We start from the raw sequence: 21678 nt of genomic DNA, 5'->3' as shown, positions 1-21678 counted from the left end.
GAGCTGGTTGCTCGGCGTGCAACCCTGTCCCATGAGCAACGCACCCCTGGTTATCACTATAAACATACTGATAAATTGCTTCCTAAACAGCTGATATAATTATAACATTTACTATATAAATCACCAACAAACATCTTCATTATACACATATTTAGCACTTACTTGTGGTCATGGACGCACACAAACTGAGGAAATCAACTGAATCCCAATGTAATAGAAGCTGACTGACACCACTGACATGTCCAGGCATGTTCTCTACAAAAGGGGGTGTTGCCTAGTAATGAGTTACATCCGACTGTCTACTCCAGTCCTTCTCCAGTCCTTCTACTCCGGAGCTGTAGAGAGCATCTTGACTGGAAACATCACTGCCTGGTATGGAAACAGCACGGCACAGGACAAGAAGGCCCTACAGAGAGTGGTGCGCTCAGCTGAGCATACTACGGGTATTGCACTACCACCCCTGCAGGTCTTATATAACAAGAGGTGCAAATCCAGAGCCTGCAGAATAATGAAAGACCCTCACCACCCCAACAACAGCCTGTTCAAGCTACTGCGGTCAGGCAGACGCCTGCGAACACCAGCAACTAGGACAGAGAGACTTCGACTCAGCTTCTTCCCCCAGGCCATCAGAGTCTTGAACACTGAACTCTCCACACACAAGCACACATGAGCACACACACACACAACACACACACTGTATATGCTCACACACTAGCAGTCACTTAGCATGAACACACACACACACATGCTGCACACGCTCACACTCAACGGTCACTTTACACAATGAAAAGGTCACTTTAAAAACAAGAACGGGAATGTTCTTGTATAGTAAACAGATGGATATAGCAAGCTAGCATAAGGACACATAGTTTAACTGTAGATTGTATAGTATAGCATTGTATAGTAGTGTACATAAGACCCAGTGCCTCATCCGTAGCTAACAGTGTATTGCACTATCGCAGGACCTTAGCATGTTTACCATGCTTTTTGTAAACTTATGTACATATACCTGTTATGTCTTATTCTTATTACTTGTATTATTGCACAAATGTCTTAGTCTCATCCTATTCTTATTACTGTATTATTGCACAATCGCTGCGGGCATGACCCCCCGCATTTCACTGTATACTTGTATGCCGTGACAAATAAAACTCTTGACTTGACTTGACTTCCTTGGGCCTTTTGCACACCAGCTATCACCATGTCTATTCCATCCCAAACAATGAAGCTCAAGCTGTGGGTGCCACATTGATTGACATGTCAGACCCATGAAAGACAACCTACGCCTCCTGTTACGATTGGAACGTTTAGTTGGCATGGTGGTATGTGGAACCCAATTGCAGCAGAGACACGGAGAGAGAATTGACAGGAGGCGGAATGCGTGGTTGGCTCTTTCACAATAGACCACTACACTTCCGTGTTACATTGAAATCGGGGAGGAGAGAGCGGGGGGGGCAAATGAATGAATGTGGATGAGAGCCTGTGATGTAAGTGGTTGCAGATACGGCTGTAGGGGTGCTGGAGACATGATCGAATAGTCTTGTATGCGCCTGAATCTCCTGAACACGGCGCGAGCCATTCCTAATCGATCAGAACTAAATCGGCAGCGAAAAGCCAGTTTTTTAAGCAGCTAATCCCCATGCACATGCGCAGATTGCCCACGGATTGTGACGCAACGCACACGCACCCTGGACTGTTCCTTCAGAGGGGGGAGCTTCGTGGCCAGTGTCCTTTCAGCCAAACAGGATAATGAAACAATGATCCCACTAAATGACCAGACGCGTAATATGGCGACATCTACAATTACCTCATTGAGTCTCCAGGTAGACTAATGTTTATATTTAAGTGCAGTGGTCTGTAGCCACTCACACTGGCCACGAAGCTCCCCCCTCTGATGGAACAGTCCAGGGCGCGTGTGCGTTGCGTCACAATCCGTGGGCAATCTGCGCATGTGCATGGCGATTAGCTGCTTAAAAAAACGGGCTTTTCGCTGCCGATTTAGTTCTGATCGATTAGGAATGGCTCGCGCCATGTTCAGGAGATTCAGGCGCATACAAGACTATTCGATCATGTCTCCAGCACCCCCACAGCCGTATCTGCAACCACTTACATCACAGGCTCTCATCCACATTCATTCATTTGACACCCCCCCCCCCCCCCCCCCCCGCTCTCTCCTCCCCGATTTCAGAATCCCGGAAGTGTTGCGGTGGTCTATAACGTGCACTTTATTGTGATACACGGAGCATAATATAAAAAGAAACACTTTGAAACTAGGAGAAGGAAAGAGAGACCGTGGTCTCAAAATCAATATAATCACAACTACACAGAGTACTCACGATGGTGAACAGCAAACAAAAGTAATGACCCAGCAAAGACTGCTGGGCCGACAACACTTAAGTACAAGGACTAATTAGAGACATGAGGATGATTAGTGAATGAGACACAGCTGGGGTAATGACTAAACAGAAAACATAACAGGGTAAATATACAAAACATGACAAGACCAAACGCACATAGATACAACACAAGGGAGACAAAACTAAATTAGACAACGGTGCACAGCACCGACAACAGATGAACACACAACAGATTAGTGATGACAGACAGGACATTAATAAGTACAAGACAACAAAGATGAATACACTGAACTAGGCCACCTGGTGGTTGAGAGACGTAGTTCAGGTGTGGGAAATGTTAGGGATGCACAGTTATGAAAATTTGCCACCGATACCGATTGTTCAACTAACACAATCGGCCGATACCGATACCGATATTTGTGGCAAAAATTGTCTTTTAATATTTTTTCTTTTTTTGGTAATATTTCTTTTTTTTGTATTATATATATATATTTTTTATGAAACTACTGTATATTTGTGTTACAAATTGTGCTCACCGATATGAACATAGGCCTCTTTACTTACTTAAAAAAAGGAAACATCAAGAAATAGCACTATCTCTCTCCCAGTATGTTCTGCAGGGCTGCAGCTAGTTACTAGTTCTCCCAGTATGGTCTACCAGCTGGGCTGCAGTTGGATACTATTGTCTCAACCAGAGCTCTCAGCCAATGAAATTTTGATTGACAGTCGATTCTGCCAATTACGTCACACACCGCTTGCACCCGCCTCTGCTGGTACCACCAATCGGCAAGCGCGTATAAATTTTTTACTTCCGCTTTTGTCCGCCATTGATTTTGACGAGAGGTATTCTACAACAACAACAACGGCGGCGCGGCCGACGTTTAGCTTTTAGCTCCGCAGGATGACTTAAACGAGGCATAATGATTTTACTGCAACGAATGTTATAATAAAACAAAGCCTTTCTATACATGTGTCTGATTGAAAACTTTATTAACAGATTGCAGAATGGGTAAAACTCAGGGCTCTATGAGCAACGGAAGGAACTGAGCTAGTATGAACGCATAATGCTGGCTACGTTCGGGTAAATAATATGCTGATGTTATTGAACGTGTAACACTAACTATATAACGTTAATGCCACAAAACGAATGCCTTGTTAATCATAAGTACTAACTTTGATGCAGTAGCTTGTGTGTGTGTGTGTGTGTGTGTGTGTGTGTGTGTGTGTGTGTGTGTGTGTGTGTGTGTGTGTGTGTGTGTGTGTGTGTGTGTGTGTGTGTGTGTGTGTGTGTGTGTGTGTGTGTGTGTGTGGACTGGGGACGGCGTTGCGCAGGTCGCGAGTGAACTTTTTTTTGTCTTTTGACGCTACACAAATTGATGGATATTTATTGGCTACTGCCATCGGCACATTCGAGCTTATCGGCCGATAGGCCGATTGCAGTCAACAAGGCACTTATCGGTGCACCCCTAGGAAATGTCCATGGACAGATGGGGGTTGTGGAGCAGGACCGGGGGGACCGTTACAGCCTCCCATTGGGTCTGAAACCGGGCTTTTGGCCTGGAACAAAGAGTCTCCCGGGAAAGACTTGTTTCACCAACAATTTTCACACTTTCAGGAAAGGCTGGATGGTGTTGAAGGTAGGGATACACTGATCCGATATTGATATCGGATATCGGCCCCGATATGACTAAAATAGGTTGATCGGGTATCAAATTGTTTTTACTTATTTTTTTTATAATAATATAATATAATAAATAATAAATACAATAATAAATAACAATTCAGTACATTAAATATCTACGTGTTAATTTGTTACATCTTGTTTCACTAAGTTAGGAAAGTAATGTTTTAAGTCAAGCCTGATGTTGCCTTGCACAAAAGAATGATCCCAGTCTCACAGTGAGGCATAGTTTATTAATTGAACAATGGGTATCGGATCGATACTCTGTATCGTCGGCCGATACCCAAAGCCCAGGTATCAGTATCGGGACTGAAAAAGTCGGATCGGTGCATCCCTAGTTGAAGGCAATGGAGAAGTCGAAGAACATGATTCTCACTGAGCTGTACGGCTTCTCCAGGTGCGTGCAGGCTCTGTGGAGCAGGTAGATGATGGCGTCTTCCACCCCGATGTTTGCCTGGTATGCAAACTGCAGGGGACTGAGGGAGTCACGCACCAGGGGCTTGAGATGTTGCAGGACCAGCCTCTCGAAGGTCTTCATGACGTGTGACGTCAGAGCGACTGGCCTGTAATCGTTATTGGGCAGGAGGTCTTCCAGAGCTGGGGCACCCTCTCCAGCCTCAGGTAGACGTTGAAGAGGTGCTGAAATGATGCTGCCAGCTTCCCGGCTCATGCCTGAGTTGAAATCCCCATAGATGAGGATAAATGCGTCCAGGTATGGATGACGTCACTCACTTGTGCCGCCACTGCGCTCGGTGTGACGTAAACAGTCAACACTAGCACATGTGTTAGCTCTCACGGTAGATAATATGGCCTCAGACTTTGTGCCGGTCGGCGATCGGCAATCAAAAGTCGAGGTAACAGATGCATTCTTTAAGGCGATGTGCCCAAGATGACACCAGCTGGAATTAACAAAGAAGAACAAGCCCTCTGCCTCTCCTCTTGCCACTTTGCTTATCCCTGCCGGTCAATAGTGCTATCCGGGATGTTATTGTTCAGCCAAGACTCCGTGAAGCATATTTATATATCTATATTTTTTAAGCATATTAACCCTTTCAGTGCCAATCACGTGTTAACATGTTTCTGAGCCCAGACCGTTGAGTGCCAATCACGTGTTAACACGTTTCTCTGTAGTTTTTCCTTTATTTTTTTTATTTTAATACCCTATTCAATGTCAGGGAGCTCTATGTTGCCTGTAAAATGCATACTGGGACTCTGAAGGTGCAGTACCAGCCGCATCCTACCAGGCGGCGTATAGAGCACCCTTTGAAACATTGTGTCTTGCTTGGGCTGTGCGTCGATTATATGGGTCCGGGCAGACTTTTCTTTGTCGGGCAAGAGGAGCGGTTGTCCCGATCGGATTAGGAAGAATCAAGTACTCCCAATCTGTGTTTTGTGATGGATTATGTTGGCGACACGATGGACATAATTACTTGGAATGGCGATCAGTTAATTGGAATATTCCTTTTGGGGCACATCCTAGTCAAGGTAAGGGCTATATGATATCAATCTTGCGTTGATCCGATCATACCTTCATTGCGATCCGAAAGTGTTACTGTAACGTTACTCCACAACGTATGCCGTTGGTGGCGATCAGAGCATCAAAAAACTACCCCCCCACCCTTGCATGCATTCATGATGGAACATAATACCTATCATATGCATTTGATTTTTTAATTGTAGCGTGTGTAGGGACGAAATGCCAATGCATTTAGTATAATACACGTTTCATGCTATTACCAGCCTCCCAGGAATTACCCTAGACCGCTCTAAAACCATACTTATATTCACCACGGTATAAAACGGGAACGTATGGATGGAAAAATCATTTCTTTTTTGCATCTTTCCTCTATTTTCGTTTCCATCATAGCGGATGCGTGTACCCTATGCAACTAGTTGTCATGAAAAGTTTAGAGAAATTGCGTAATATTGAGTGCTTACCGGAGATTTGCTTACCCCTGGAATCTTCGGGGCATGTTCCAATGACACGTCCGGTCTATTCTGATGTTTCCTCGTCTTGTGGCAGCAGATCGAGGGACAGCGTGCGAGGTTTGGCTATCGAGCCGGCTCGTACACAGGTAGGCCCTGTGTCATCAGGCATTGATGCTAGTGTTAGTAATGCTGGTTGTTTTGTTACACAACCGAGTTGTGTGTCGGCGCCAGGGGCGGGATGTTTTGGTGAACGTTCCCCTGAAGTGGACGGTTTCCAAGCGATCCTGGAGCGCGCTGCTAACACTAATGCTAACGCTAATGCTGAAATGCTGGGTCACTGTTCTAATGTTCCCCGCCGTGGGATGTTGCCGCTTTTCCCTCCTCTTAACCGGTTCATTGATGAAGGTCAGTCGGTAGCTAATGTGGGGGGTTTTGCTGAGTCCTATTTACCCTTTTTAAGGGTGAATGGGTTGACAACAGGGTGCAGGGCGGGTGTGCCGTGGCTAAGTAGCCAGGTAGCATCGATCCTGTGATATGAAAATAAATCCTGATTTCATCTGTGAGTTGTAAACTGTATGGAAACGTGAAGTTAGCTCATGCTACTGGAAAACGGACGCACAAGGCAATCTCGTCATTAAATGAACTGAGTTAAAAATTATGATGCCCCATTTGTTTTTTTTCTGTCTGTTCTCCATCCGCGGGTGCCTTGACACACCGCAGGATTGCGGTGATGCGGTTACCGCGACAGCCCTATTGCCAGGTACCCAGGTGGGGTATCTCCCTTGCTGTGTGGAGTTTGCATGCTATCCCCCGTGGCTCGCAAGGCTTTCGTCTCCAGAAAAAGAGATAAACCCAATGGAAAAAAACATGCAGAACAGATCGCTAACGTTGTTGCATCCCTGGCGAAGACGGACAGGAGCACTTGGATTAACAACAACCAACGTTACGTGATGACGTGACGTGCATACGCACAACAGTTAACAACCAATCAGTGAAGGAGATGGCCGAGAGCGAACGAGATCCGGAAAGAGACCCAGAGGTACTAGGACTCACTCAACAACAAGGCTTGCTAGGCTAATTAGCTTGCACGGCGTTGTTTTATATATTTACGTGCCGAGTATGTGTGTGTTTTGAATTCTGAGGCCACGTTTAAGTAGTGTGGGGTATACAGTGGACGTCGTTTCAATATATTGTGGCGGAAGAGTATTTTAGTGTAATATTTAGCACATTGTCATGGAATACACCACTTATAAACAACAGGCTAGCTAGGCTAATTAGCTTGCACGGCGTTGTTTTATATATTTACGTGCCGAGTATGTGTGTGTTTTGAATTCTGAGGCCACGTTTAAGTAGTGTGGGTGGGGTATACAGTGGACGTCGTTTCAATATATTGTGGCGGAAGAGTTTTAGTGTCATATTTATTGTCATGAGATGCTCCGCTTGTCGGCTACTGTTAACGTGCGCGGACTGATGACGACATCAACTCGACTTGAGACATTCGCAGCAGCATAAGAAGTTAATTAAACTTGACAGACATTATATCGACGATAATTATCGATATCGAATTATATTTTTTTTTTTTTTTTTTATCGCGATAACGTTTTTGGTCATATCGCCCAGCCCTAGTGTCGCCCATCTCATGTGTGTGTCCTATGCGTCGCCCATCTCATGTGTGTGTATATACTATATATTAATATAATATTTAATGCAACATTTCAGTCTAGGACTTCCTTCATGCAATAGTAAAACCTTGCCAAGTTCCCAGACCGAAACATGAAAATGTTATTAATGAGCAAGTGAAGACAGATCGGTGCTCTTTTTACCTTTTATAGCCTTGAATGCACCACTCATCGCAGAGGCTTTTATTCATGTATGTGGAATAATTCAACGGTGTGGCTCTCTCCACATGACACAAGTAATTGTATGTTTTAATGAGCCGTTTTCCCCAGCTGAGACTAAATCTAATAAACGCAGAACCCCGGCTGAAGACAAGGATCCAGAAACCCCTAGTAAGGAAATCATATTGTCTCAGTAAAGCGAGGAGAGAGCTAGCGATAAAACAGGACGAAATAAGATAACAGTCCTCAGATTAATGACGGCGCAGGACATCGGCAATATCACTGGGCCCCGAAAAGATAAAACAAGACTGTCCCGCTAGGACAGGGGTGAAAGAGGGAGGCAAAGTGATCAAATAAGATAAGTCCCTGTGCCTGGCGGTGGGAATCTCTTTAGATTAACGACAGACAGGAGAAACACACACTTTCATCTGTGCCAAGTGCCACGGCGCTGCTCTGAATAACCTTGTCAGGGTGAGTTTCCACCAGGCCTGGGCTGGCAGAGATTCACTTTTGGTGTGGGGTTACAAAAAAAAAAGCTAGAAGAAAAAACAATGACACAGGCTCGATTAATGGCTCGATTAATGACAGCCCGGATACACTGATGATATTACCTGGAATAATCTTATCAGAGTAGGGACAGCGTGTATCCGCTCAGCTCCTCGTTCATCATTCCTCTGTGTCTCCTCCTCTAATCATCTCCTCCTCGCTCTCGACTCCTCGCCTCTTCCTCCCCTTCTGTCCGCTCTCTTCCTCCCCTTCTGTCCGCTCTCTTCCTCCCCTTCTGTCCGCTCTCTTCCTCCCCTTCTGTCCGCTCTCTTCCTCCCCTTCTGTCCGTTCTCTTCCTCCCCTTCTGTCCGTTCTCTTCCTCCCCTTCTGTCCGCTCTCTTCCTCCCCTTCTGTCCGCTCTCTTCCTCCCCTTCTGTCCGCTCTCTTCCTCCCCTTCTGTCCGCTCTCCTCCTCCCCTTCTGTCCGCTCTCTTCCTCCCCTTCTGTCCGCTCTCTTCCTCCCCTTCTGTCCGTTCTCTTCCTCCCCTTCTGTCCGTTCTCTTCCTCCCCTTCTGTCCGCTCTCTTCCTCCCCTTCTGTCCGTTCTCTTCCTCCCCTTCTGTCCACTCTATTCCTCCTATTCTGTCCGCTCTCTTCCTCCCCTTCTGTCCGTTCTCTTCCTCCCCTTCTGTCCGTTCTCTTCCTCCCCTTCTGTCCGCTCTCTTCCTCCCCTTCTGTCCGCTCTCTTCCTCCCCTTCTGTCCGCTCTCTTCCTCCCCTTCTGTCCGTTCTCTTCCTCCCCTTCTGTCCGTTCTCTTCCTCCCCTTCTGTCCGCTCTCTTCCTCCCCTTCTGTCCGCTCTCTTCCTCCCCTTCTGTCCGCTCTCTTCCTCCCCTTCTGTCCGCTCTCTTCCTCCCCTTCTGTCCGTTCTCTTCCTCCCCTTCTGTCCGTTCTCTTCCTCCCCTTCTGTCCGTTCTCTTCCTCCCCTTCTGTCCGCTCTCTTCCTCCCCTTCTGTCCGCTCTCTTCCTCCCCTTCTGTCCGCTCTCTTCCTCCCCTTCTGTCCGTACTCTTCCTCCCCTTCTGTCCGCTCTATTCCTCCTCTTCTGTCCGCTCTCTTCCTCCACCTTCTGTCCGTTCTCTTCCTCCCCTTCTGTCCGCTCTCTTCCTCCCCTTCTGTCCGTTCTCTTCCTCCTCTTCTGTCCGCTCTCTTCCTCCCCTTCTGTCCGTTCTCTTCCTCCCCTTCTGTCCGTTCTCTTCCTCCCCTTCTGTCCGCTCTCTTCCTCCCCTTCTGTCCGCTCTCTTCCTCCTCTTCTGTCCGCTCTCTTCCTCCTCTTCTGTCCGCTCTCTTCCTCCCCTTCTGTCCGCTCTCTTCCTCCCCTTCTGTCCGCTCTCTTCCTCCCCTTCTGTCCGTTCTCTTCCTCCCCTTCTGTCCGCTCTCTTCCTCCTCTTCTGTCCGCTCTCTTCCTCCCCTTCTGTCCGCTCTCTTCCTCCCCTTCTGTCCGTTCTCTTCCTCCCCTTCTGTCCGCTCTCTTCCTCCCCTTCTGTCCGCTCTCTTCCTCCCCTTCTGTCCGCTCTCTTCCTCCCCTTCTGTCCTCTCTCTTCTTCCCCTTCTGTCCGCTCTCTTCCTCCCCTTCTGTCCTCTCTCTTCTTCCCCTTCTGTCCGCTCTCTTCCTCCCCTTCTGTCCTCTCTCTTCTTCCCCTTCTGTCCGCTCTATTCATCCCCTTCTGTCCGCTCTCTTCCTCCCCTTCTGTCCGTTCTCTTCCTCCCCTTCTGTCCGCTCTCTTCCTCGCCTTCTGTCCGTTCTCTTCCTCCCCTTCCGTCCGCTCTCTTCCTCCCCTTCTGTCCGTTATCTCTTCCTCCCCTTCTGTCCGCTCTCTTCCTCCCCTTCTGTCCGTTCTCTTCCTCCCCTTCTGTCCGCTCTCTTCCTCCCCTTCTGTCCGCTCTCTTCCTCCCCTTCTGTCCGTTCTCTTCCACTTTACATTTGTCTCCCCGGCGTCTCCTCCGCCTCCTCCCCTCCTCTATTCATCCTTTTATCCTCCCCAAGCAAGACTCCTTCATCCTCCTATCCTTTATTACCCCTCATCCCTCCTTCCCCCACATCTGCATCTCTCTCTCTCTCTCTCTCTCTCTCTCTCTCTCTCGCTCTCTCTCTCTCTACCATAGGGAACATAATGAGGCTAATGCTCCAACACTCGACTTGTTAACAACAGATAAATTGGCCCACGCTGCCTATCAACTGCGAGCGGCAGCAACAGCAACAACAAATTACAACAGCTTATTAGATGAACCACAAAGTCGTGTTGAAAGCAACACGTTTGCCACTAAATAAGAAAACGGCCATAAATAAACATCCTCCATGTCACAGCGCCTCCGGCAATGTACTACACGACCCTACTCCTCTAATCAGGAGGCTTGGTTTTAGGTCATATGACTGCACTGTCCCTATAGGAAAAGTTAGTAGTGTGAGAGAGAGAGAGAGAGAGAGAGAGAGAGAGAGAGAGAGAGAGAGAGAGAGAGAGAGAGAGAGAGAGAGAGAGAGTAAATGAGTGAGCGAGAGACAGAGGAAAAAAGAGTCGTTTGATGTTTTTTAATGAACCTTTACATTAAAACCTGCAACAAAGAGAAAACGAGGAACAAGAAAGAACAGGGGTGAGAGATGACAGGAGAGATATACATACAGGAGAGAGGGATACAGGGAAGTAGGATGGGGGAGACACAGGGAGGAGATGAGGGAGGGAAAGGAGGGATGCAGGAGCAGAGGGAGAAAGGATGAGCACATGTGACAGTGAGAAATTGGAGGAGATGAGGAGAGAGAGACTGAGGGAGAAGGATGGGTGACTGGAGATGGGTGGCAGTGAGAGAGAGAGAGAGAGAGAGAGAGTAAGTGAGAGAGACACACAGGAAAAAATAGTCGTTTGATGTTTTTTAATGAACCTTTACATTAAAACCTGCAGCAAAGAGAAAATGAGGAACAAGAAAGAACAGGGTGAGAGATGACAGGAGAGATATACATATACAGGAGAGAGGGATACAGGGAAGTAGGATGGGGGAGACACAGAGAGGAGATGAGGGAGGGAAAGGAGGGATGCAGGAGCAAAGGGAGAAAGGATGAGCACATGTGACAGTGAGAAATGGGAGGAGATGCGGAGAGAGAGACTGAGGGAGAAGGATGGGTGACTGGAGATGGGTGGCAGTGAGAGAGAGAGAGAGAGAGAGAGAGAGAGAGAGAGAGAGAGAGAGAGAGAGAGAGAGAGAGAGAGAGAGAGAGAGAGAGAGAGAGAGAGAGAGAGAGAGAGAGAGAAGGGGTGGGGAGAGAGAGGAAGATGGGAGAGGTCGTCTTTGAGAACAGACGCTGAGGAAAAGGACTAACTGAAAATAGAATAATCAAAAAAGGACTAACTGAAAATAGAATAATCAACATCATATGGATGGAGTGCCATTAAATCCTCCAGTATCCTCCAGACCATTACAAGACTATTAACATTACAGACACTTAAACACACACACACACACACACACACACACACCTATTACCTAGTCATGCAGTCATTAATTCCCCCTCTCTTTTTGTCTCTTATTTTATTATTTCTCTTCTCTCTGCTGTTTTCTTCCTCTTCTGCTCTTCCATACTCTTTCTATTCCCTTACTTTCCTCCTTAAAAGGTGCTGTAAGTGGTATTATTTTGTTCAAATAACTATTAAATAACTCTACTTTCCGACAGCCATCAATGATAATATATAGTGTTTGGTCAGTAACATGGGTATCCCAGTCCCTCTGCTCTGCAGTAAACAGAAATACATTTTTCTGGTATCCCATTCCCACTTTATCCAATCAGGAGCGATTTCCAAACTATTAATATTTGCTTAAAGTAGTTTAAAGGTATTTATTATTTATTGTTTTTGTCAGACCATTTCTTTTTCAGTATGGAGTTCTGGATCAAGAGGGAATGGGATACCAATGTATTTTGTGTTTACTGCAGAGTGGAGGGACTGGGAGACCCAAGTTATTGTCCAAACACTCAGTGATGGCTGTCAGAATGGAGAGATATTATTTGAACATGTTTTCACTTATTTTCACTCAAACAATACCAATTACAGCACCTTTAAATCATTCCTTCTCTTTCCACCTCCTCTTTTACACTTACTGTTTTTTTCTGTAGGACAGGACCCCATTATAAGTCAAATAGTCTGAATTGTGCCAACATTTAAACATTGTTATTTCTATTCCTGTAAAAATAAATGGAAAATATAAAAGATCTGCTCTTGCCACACCTCTTTCACACAGACACACACACACACACACACACACACACACACACACACACACACACACACACACACACACACACACACACACACACACACACACACACACACACACACACACACCTTTACTGTACTAATATAACAATTACTAGAACCTAAACACTGTGGCACATTTGAGGCAATGTGTACAGTAAAGGGGAAAATTTTCAAGATACCTTTGTTTCTTAGAATTTTGTTAGAAGAGGTTTCCCCATGCATACCTCCCAGTCTCAGTAATGATAAATCTATATTTTTCGGTGGAATTACATTAGGGAGCAGCTTGCCTTGGACTCAAGTTTATTTCATGTTGCAGCGTTTTGCTAATATCAATACAAACTGACAGGAAATGCAGTCGTTCTAGAATGTCTGCTTGTTTGTTTTCGTTGTCAAGTTGAAACCACCTATGTGGCCCATGTATCATCCTATTCATACGCTCTATTCAATAAAACGTAACATAGCATTGCGTGTTGTGTTGTCAGCACAGAGCATAGATCATACGCCTCCTCTGTATGTACGCATACTCTATTGCTGAATACATGCATACATAGCTGCATCACACAGACCATATTCTATACTCTGGATGTTTATGCATATCTATACAGCCAGCTGTACATCAGCGATAATACATACAGCGGCAGCGAAAACGCTAAAGGTATTATGCAAATCTCTGCCTCAACCTCAAGGCAGCAGTGTGCCGCTTGAGGACGATGTACAGCAGTATTCTAGCTGAAAACCACTCATGGAAACGGCTGGGGAAACCTGTGAGGCAAGTTCTGAAATGTAGCCGGTTGTATTTTCTGGAACTGTGATTGGAAAACCCATGAATTGTCCTTTGCTATACAGTGGTCAGTTCCTTCCTTATCATATGACTATACTGCATCCATCAGTCATTTGTACAGCAGCTAAACGTAGTCTATTCTTTCTCGAATGTGTAAAGTAGAACTGAACAGACGCTGTAGTAAAAGACTCAACAGCTGCTAGCTAGACCTTTGTCGTACTGGCTGCTGAAAAGAGAACATGAGCTATCAGGGGTTGATGAGGAGAAGCAGTAGTTTACTGTTGCATCACACAGAACTTGGCTCTACGCAGCCACTCCTTAACACGTTGGTTCTCAGGTTCAGTTTGCCATAGGGTGAGTTCAGAAGTGCCTTCAGATGTTGCTCAAGTATAATCAGCACCAGAACAAAAACATGACAATAACTTAAAGCCAAACCGAACTACCATTGAATTAGGGCTGAGCCCAAACGTTCGAACGTCCGTTCATTACGTTGGCATTCGAATTCTAAATCAACGTTCAAATTGTTTATTAAAAAAATTATTGTTTTAATATTTTTTTTTATTCATTATTTTTAAACCAATTGGGTTTTTCTTCACAGTTGCAGATAAAGATTACTACACTAATATTATGGTATTAAAAAAAACTGATGAGTTATATTCATTAAAGAAAGTTGATTTAATTTATTTAGTTGGGCTGCCTGGGGCTTCTCCCTGGGCTGGGTCTGGAAAGTAGATTTAATAAAAAAAAAAAAACTAATTTAATCAGATGAATCACTTTATTCAAATTGAGGATTTAGTTTGAGGATATTTATAAAAATAAATAAATAAATAAAATAAATTAAAATTCTTTTTACTTTTTTTTCTTTTAATTAAAAACGAAGGTTCGAACGTCCGTTCGGAAAAACCCTGACGAAGTTCGAATCCCAAGAACAGGCTTCGGTGAGAGCCTTACATTAAATGTCAACATTTAATTTCACCTGTCTGTACCTTCACTTATACTACCAGGAGAGTGATTATTCACATGTGCATTGAAGCCTCACTGTGTTTGAAACCATACTGTGTCTCAGTATTCTGATGGGGATGTTTTCGCTATAGTGTCTGCCTTATGTATCTGATCCTGTTTTGTAGTTTATTTTCTAGACCATGTTTACCATGTATTTCGTTCATGTTGTTTATGGACAATGGGCCTCATTCATGAAGCGATATGAGAACAGATTTCGTTCTTAACTAGCATTTCCTCTTATTTTGTTCTTACCTGGGATTCAGCAATGTTTTCTTATTGTTGCTTTTCTCTCAGGCAAGACCAAATTCTAAGAGTGGTCGAGAGCACTCTTACCCAGATAAGAAACTCTTACCCAGATGAGAAACATTTTAAAAAGCCTACCATTCATAATAATAATAATACTTCAGATGTATATAGCGCTGGGCGGCCGGGTAGCACAGCGGACTAAGCGTCTGTCTACCACTGCAGAGACACTGGTATCGAATCCGGCTGTCAGCACTGCAGTGCCTCCGGCTTGGCCGGTCGTCGTACTGACTCAATTGACAGAGTCAGCGGGAGGGAAGCCGGTGGGTGGTAATCTGGTCATTGTAAACAGCGACTCCTACAGGTCGGTCAGGGCGCCTGCACAGCGAGGGAGGGAAATGGAGAAGGTAGTGTGACCTCCCATGCGTTACACTTCACCAATGAGAGTCCTCGCTGCCAGGTGAAAAGAGGCTGCTGGCTGTCTCCTATGTATCGGAGCATATGATAGACTTCAGGGCTCCCTAGACTGACCAGTGGGGGGCACATGCGCGCAACGACCAGGAAGGGGAGGGGGAAATTGGCATAACGACTAAAATTGGGATGGGAGGAAAATACAGAAAATAGGAGGAGAAAAAGTTGATATAAAAAAAAGATGCATATAGCGCTTTTCCTAATGTTCAAAGACACTTTACAAAACAAACAATATAATACAATACAGTTTTAGTAGATCAAATAAAAAAATATATATAAAATGGTGAGAGAGGAAGGAGTTCATGTGTTGAAAGCAAACCATTGGCCATTTGCCCCCAAATACAGTACCCCCAAATACGACTTTATAAACCCAGAACTTTTCAATAATAATTATTATTATTATAACTTATTGCGTGCGTTCTGCTTCTGAAATGGATTATATATTGCTGTTAGAACAGTTAGATGGCTACCCAGGCGTACGCATATAACGCATATTTACAACATCTCCTCTCCTCCCCTCTCCTCTCTTCTCTGCTCCACACCTAAAGTTCTGAGCGCACTCTATAGGTTCGGAAATACCGGATCGGTCACCTGTCATCTCTCTCTGAAAGGAGAGAGCATAGGATCAGCGGCATATACATATCAGTATACTGCACGATTGGTTCTTGACAAGCGTCGTCAAGTCGTTCTGTATTGACAAAGCCTACTTTGCTGGAACGATTTATTTCGCACTATACAGTACGCGCCTACGCGGTATACGTATAAGTACAAGACAATATATTTGTCATCAGATTAACACACACATGCGATGAGCGACCCACAGGAACACACACACACATGACTCATGCACTGAGTCGCAAGTCGTGAGACGCGCGTGTGTGTGTGTGTGTCATTTTGAGATCAGTGCAAATCGCTTCCTGTTGAATATATCAGACAGCGATCAGATTCCGAACCACGGCTGTTTTACACACGCCTCATTCGCCTTATAAGGAGATGGCGGGCGTGTCTGTATGCAAATGCATTTAGCACGAGCGCGCATTTCAGTTTAAGAATGAGTGGGATTCATGATGCAACCGACCTGGGTAAGAACCGATTTGGACGTTAAGAACGGCTTGGTGAATGTGGCGGTGGCTTTTCTTATTGTTCTCTTAACAGACAGGTAAGCAAGAATATAAGACAAATAATAAGAGAGTATTGTTGAATGAGGCCCAATGAGATGGGAGTGGAACTTTGTACAAGCCTAGGCTGGTAAAGCTATGCCTCCTAAAATGTGAATCGGAAATACAGAAATACCGGCTACAGGCTTTCCGGTTTCCGGGCACCCCCTGATCTGTTTATAGTCCCCAGCGAAACAAACAACAAGCAGGTCTGTCAGCCTGTCGAGGGAGGCGATAACGAGGTTGTTTCTGGGGGGAATACATTTTCATGAGCACCGTGTCGTGATTTCAGGGGCGGGACTTCCTACCTGATTCCCACTTTCGGCCATAGTGCTTTACCAGGCTTTATCTCTCGAGATAAAGCTGGGAACGAGGTTAGTACAAGTGCTAAATAAATAAACTAAACTAAACTAAAGCATATCAATATTAGAATATTCTATAGAAAAATTAAAAAAAAATATATATAAAATGTATATATATATATATATATATATATATATATATATATATATATATATATATATATATATATTGTGGCAGACTGGCTGGTGTGGTAATAGCAGGCCGCTATGTATCGGCCAAGGTACTGGGGCATATGCCCATATTAGGAGATCCGAGGAGACTCCCGGCAGAGCAGAGCGCGTCAACCCCAATACATTGTACCTGTGTCAGACGCGCAGAGAGACAGAGACTCTTTGGAGTAAATGAGGCTAAACCTGTATGGAAAGAGAGGACGTGAGTAGAAACTGGCCCTGGTAAATGTCAAAATCCCCCCCCACCACCCACCCAACCCCCTCCAATGTACAGTTTCTTCCCCTTCAGATGTATATATTTTTTTATGATCTCTTTCTCTTACACAGTTCCGTATATTTGTATGTCTTGTATGTCATAAATGTCTTGATGAATTGAAAATGGAGGACCCTTATGTAAACAAGATGAAAGTATTTTTCTGGTCTTCATCCTCTTAGCAGTTGTTAGTATTGAGCGGTACTGTATTGTACCCATTCTGCAATCTAGTTTTCAATCAATCAATCAAGTAAGAGAAGAGAGAGAGTGAGGAGAGGAGGAGGAAGATTATTGTCTGTGTGACCAATGCTGTGTTTATCTGCTTTTGGAAGGAGGACCCTGCTGTGTGCTGTAATCCCCGGTCGTCTGAGAACTGCATGTGTATCGACCCCTGCTTGTCTGACGTCTCTTCTCCCGGATCAGCCCCCACCCCTATGAGAACCGCTCTCTGTGTACCGAACCCCACTAACGGACCAAGATGATTCTCTTGTATTACGGACTGGCTGACGATCTCACTAACCTCTCCTTTTCCCCTAAACAGCAATAAAACTGCTGTTAAACTTGCTTCTACCTTGTGCCGTGTGTATTTAGTTAATTCCAATCTGGTGACCGCTCAAAACACCCCAGAGTCTGTCACAATATACAGTATAGTCAAAATATTCAAACAGTCAAATATTCCACTAACCGTGCCCATGCCTAGCTGTAACATGTGTTTTCCTTTTCAAGTATTTACATAAATGTATAGGATGTAAAAAAGAAAATATGTCAATGATGAAAAAAAAATTATGTACTGTACAAAAACCTTTGAGCGGTATTGTAAAAAAAAACAGGCTGGAGGCTTTTCAGAGGAATCTGAACCTCCACTCTAGAGACATAGTGCGAAGAAGAAGGGAGACGGATATGAGAGAGATAGAGAGAGAAGCAAAACAGAGTGTGAGAACAGGCAAGAGAGAAGAGAGAGGTGAGGAGGAGGAGAGGAGGTGAGATGATGCAGAAAGATAAGAGACCTGGCAAGAAAGTTCTACAGAGAGAGCGAGAAAGATGATGTGGGTGTGGAATAAAGGAAGAGACAGAAGGAGAGCATGAGTGAATTCATCGGAGAGTGATATGCAGAGCATGTCCTCAGTGGAACACGTCTTTGATGTGGAGAGAAAGGGGAGGGGGGTGTCTTGAGACCAGTGATGCAGTGGTGGTCCCACGCGGTACCACGCCGTCCTAGCAGTTTTTTCAGAATGCGTTCACAACTTACTCGACTCGTCACGCCGTGCGCCAAGTACCGGCACTTATCTATCACCTAGAAGACTTTGCATAATAATAGGATACCAATAACATAACAAAGAACGAGAAGTGCAAAACCAAAATACAAGCCCTGTGGGTGTTTGCTTGATCTGTGGAGCTCTCACTATGTGACAAATGGTCCCGACTGGAAGGAAAGTGTAATTTAATACATTTTTATCTTCCAAGTTTAATTTCAACAAGTTCAAGTGCAACTACATATGAACCATAATAATAAAAATTATGATGATAATCATACACTTATTTTATATCATTGGAAAGCCCTAGTTGTTAGCTTTAAAATGGCACCAAATATGAGGTACTTTGAAATACCCAGTAACTAATAATCTATCACAAACCAATGCAATATCATGTTCAGGGATTTCCTAAATACAAGATAGCCCTGGAAGAGTTGTTGTGCTTCAGAAGGAAACTGTCCTTCTGCATGTAAACTAAGTTACATTGTTAATTTAGTTTGTATTTACTTTTCTAGTTTAAGTTAATTCAATTAAAGAAATTGTAACTACAATATTGTAACTACAATTACATTTAAAACATTGTTTGTTTTTCAACCATATCTGTTGACAATATAATTTCTTTATATATTGAAGGCTACATCCTGCTACCTTTTTCAGCTTCTCTATTTCAAGGCAATATTTACAAAAACTAAACTAAAACTAGTAATTTCCTATACAAACATGTGTCCTACTATTTATGCATAATAATCAGCTGTTCTGTGCGCACGCGAGGGAACATGTATGCGCGCGTGCGCGTGGCGTCCAGGCAGTTCTGATATTACGACTGCACCCCTGCTTGAGACATCTATGTGATTAAAGACTTTCAATTGAGATGGTAATTAAATATGGAGCAGCGGCAAAGAGCATTGTCTCTGATGCACGGCGCACCAGACACGCAAACCAGGTTCCTCCTAACACTTTACACTCTTGCTAATACTGTATAATTAACCTGGTACGGTCAGTACCAGCAGTTGAACCCAATACACGCACACACACACACACTGGAAACCCCCCCGCACGCTGCTGTGACACCTGAATTTCCCCAAGGGGATTAATAAAGGAACGCTTGACTTGACTTGACACACCTGTCAAAATACTAAATAGATGCATGATGTATACAGTATATGTATTTACGCATGTGCACAAACGCTGCAGACACAGATATACACAGACTAACAGCACAGAGGCGAATATACACAGACAAACAGCACAGACACATATACACAGACTATAACAGCACAAACAACACATATATACACAGACAAACAGCACAGACACATATATACACAGACTAACAGCACAAACATACACAGAATAACAGCACAGCCACATATACACAGACTATAACAGCACAAACAACACAGATATACACAGACAAACAGTACAGACACATATATACACAGACTAACAGCACAAACAACACATATATACACAGACTAACAGCACAGACATACACAGACTACACAGACAAACAGCACAGCCACAGATATACACAGACAAACAGCACAGACACAGATATACACAGACAAACAGCACAGACACAGATATACACAGACAAACAGCACAGCCACAGATATACACAGACACACAGCACAGCCACAGATATACACAGACAAACAGCACATACACAGATATACACAGACTAACAGAGAAACAGCACATACAGAGATATACACAGACTAACAGCACATACAGAGATATACACAGACTAACAGCACAGACAAACAGCACAGACACAGATATACACAGACTAACAGCACAGACACAGATACACAGACTAACAGCACATACACAGATATACAGATATACACAGACTAACAGCACAGACACAGATATACACAGACTAACAGCACATACACAGATATACACAGACTAACAGCACAGACACAGATATACACAGACTAACAGCACAGACACAGATATACACAGACTACACAGACAAACAGCACAGACACAGACATATACAGAATAACAGCACAGACACAGATCTACACAGACTAACAGCACAGACACAGATATACACAGATATACACAGACAAACAGCACACATATATACACAGACTAACAGCACATACACAGATATACACAGACTAACAGCACAGACACAGACATACACAGAATAACAGCACAGACACAGATATACAGAGTACACAGACAAACAGCACATACACAGATATACACAGACAAACAGCACATACACAGATATACACAGACTAACAGCACAGACACAGATATACACAGATATACACAGACAAACAGCACACAGATATATACAGACTAACAGCACATACACAGATATACACAGACTAACAGCACAGACACAGATATACACAGACTAACAGCACAGAGATACACAGACAGCAGGGCCCCTCACCTCTACAAAGATGAAGCATGGTATGATGGAGTAGCTGCGCAGGGTGTAGTCGGACGCCATCTTGTCTCCTGTAGGAGGCCTATCCTCTCTGGGCTCAGGGCAGCTCAGTCTAGACAGAAGGGGTATATAGGGGCAACACAGTCAGAACCAACACACAACGGCCAGCATCAGAACCAATACACAACACTCAGCATCAGAACCAACACACAACGGCCAGCATCAGAACAAAGACACAACAGCCAGCATCAGAACAAAGACACAACAGCCAGCATCAGAACAAAGACACAACAGCCAGCATCAGAACCAACACACAACAGTCAACATCAGAACCAACACACAACAGTCAGCATCAGAACCAACACACAAGAGTCAGCATCAGAAGTTGAACCAAGACACAACAGTCAGGATGACTGCAACATCCTCTGTAATGCCATGGTAACACATTAGAGATGCTCTGAGACCATTTCTTCACGGCCAATACAGAGTATCAAATTGATCCATTAATTTAACTGAACACTAGACCATTTGTTTGGGGTCATTCCACAGAAGAACTGTTGAGATGTAGCTTAATCCATTTTCCCCATTAGGGAGATCCAGCATGCCATCTGTCAAAAATGCAGAAAAACAAGTTGCTTTGCTTTGACCTTTGCTTTGCTTTGTTTTAACCTGGCATCAGTCCAATATCCAATACCTACAGAGCCCTGTGGAGTCAGCTGAGAAAAAGAAAAGTGCAAATCTATACTCTCTGTTTAGAAACATGTACTCTCAGTTTAGAAACCTGTACTCTGGGTTTAGAAATCTATACTCTCAGTTTAGAAACATGTACTCTCAGTTTAGAAACCTGTACTCTGGGTTTAGAAATCTATACTCTCAGTTTAGAAATCTATAACTCTCAGTTTAGAAATCTATACTCTCAGTTTAGAAACATGTACTCTCAGTTTAGAAACCTGTACTCTGGGTTTAGAAATCTATACTCTCAGTT

At 44.2% G+C, this 21678-nt stretch overlaps 1 protein-coding gene across 1 annotated transcript in view; it reads right to left on the bottom strand.

Moving 5' to 3' along the window:
* Positions 1 to 20756, bottom strand: part of LOC311237151 (phospholipid phosphatase-related protein type 1-like) — a gene marked incomplete at both ends in the record, with an annotated part of 73657 nt that extends 52901 nt beyond the window's left edge. Inside the window, 1 exon segment of the mRNA XM_084324957.1 lies at positions 20697 to 20756. Coding sequence (XP_084181083.1) covers positions 20697 to 20756 — 60 coding nt within the window.
* Between the last annotated feature and the right edge of the window lie 922 nt (positions 20757 to 21678).

This window comes from Notolepis coatsorum (assembly GCF_963971535.1).
Source record: "Notolepis coatsorum genome assembly, chromosome: 11".
Lineage (NCBI taxonomy): Eukaryota > Metazoa > Chordata > Actinopteri > Aulopiformes > Paralepididae > Notolepis > Notolepis coatsorum.
Note: the sequence above shows the minus strand (reverse complement) of the source record. Positions and strands in the feature narration are given on the sequence as shown.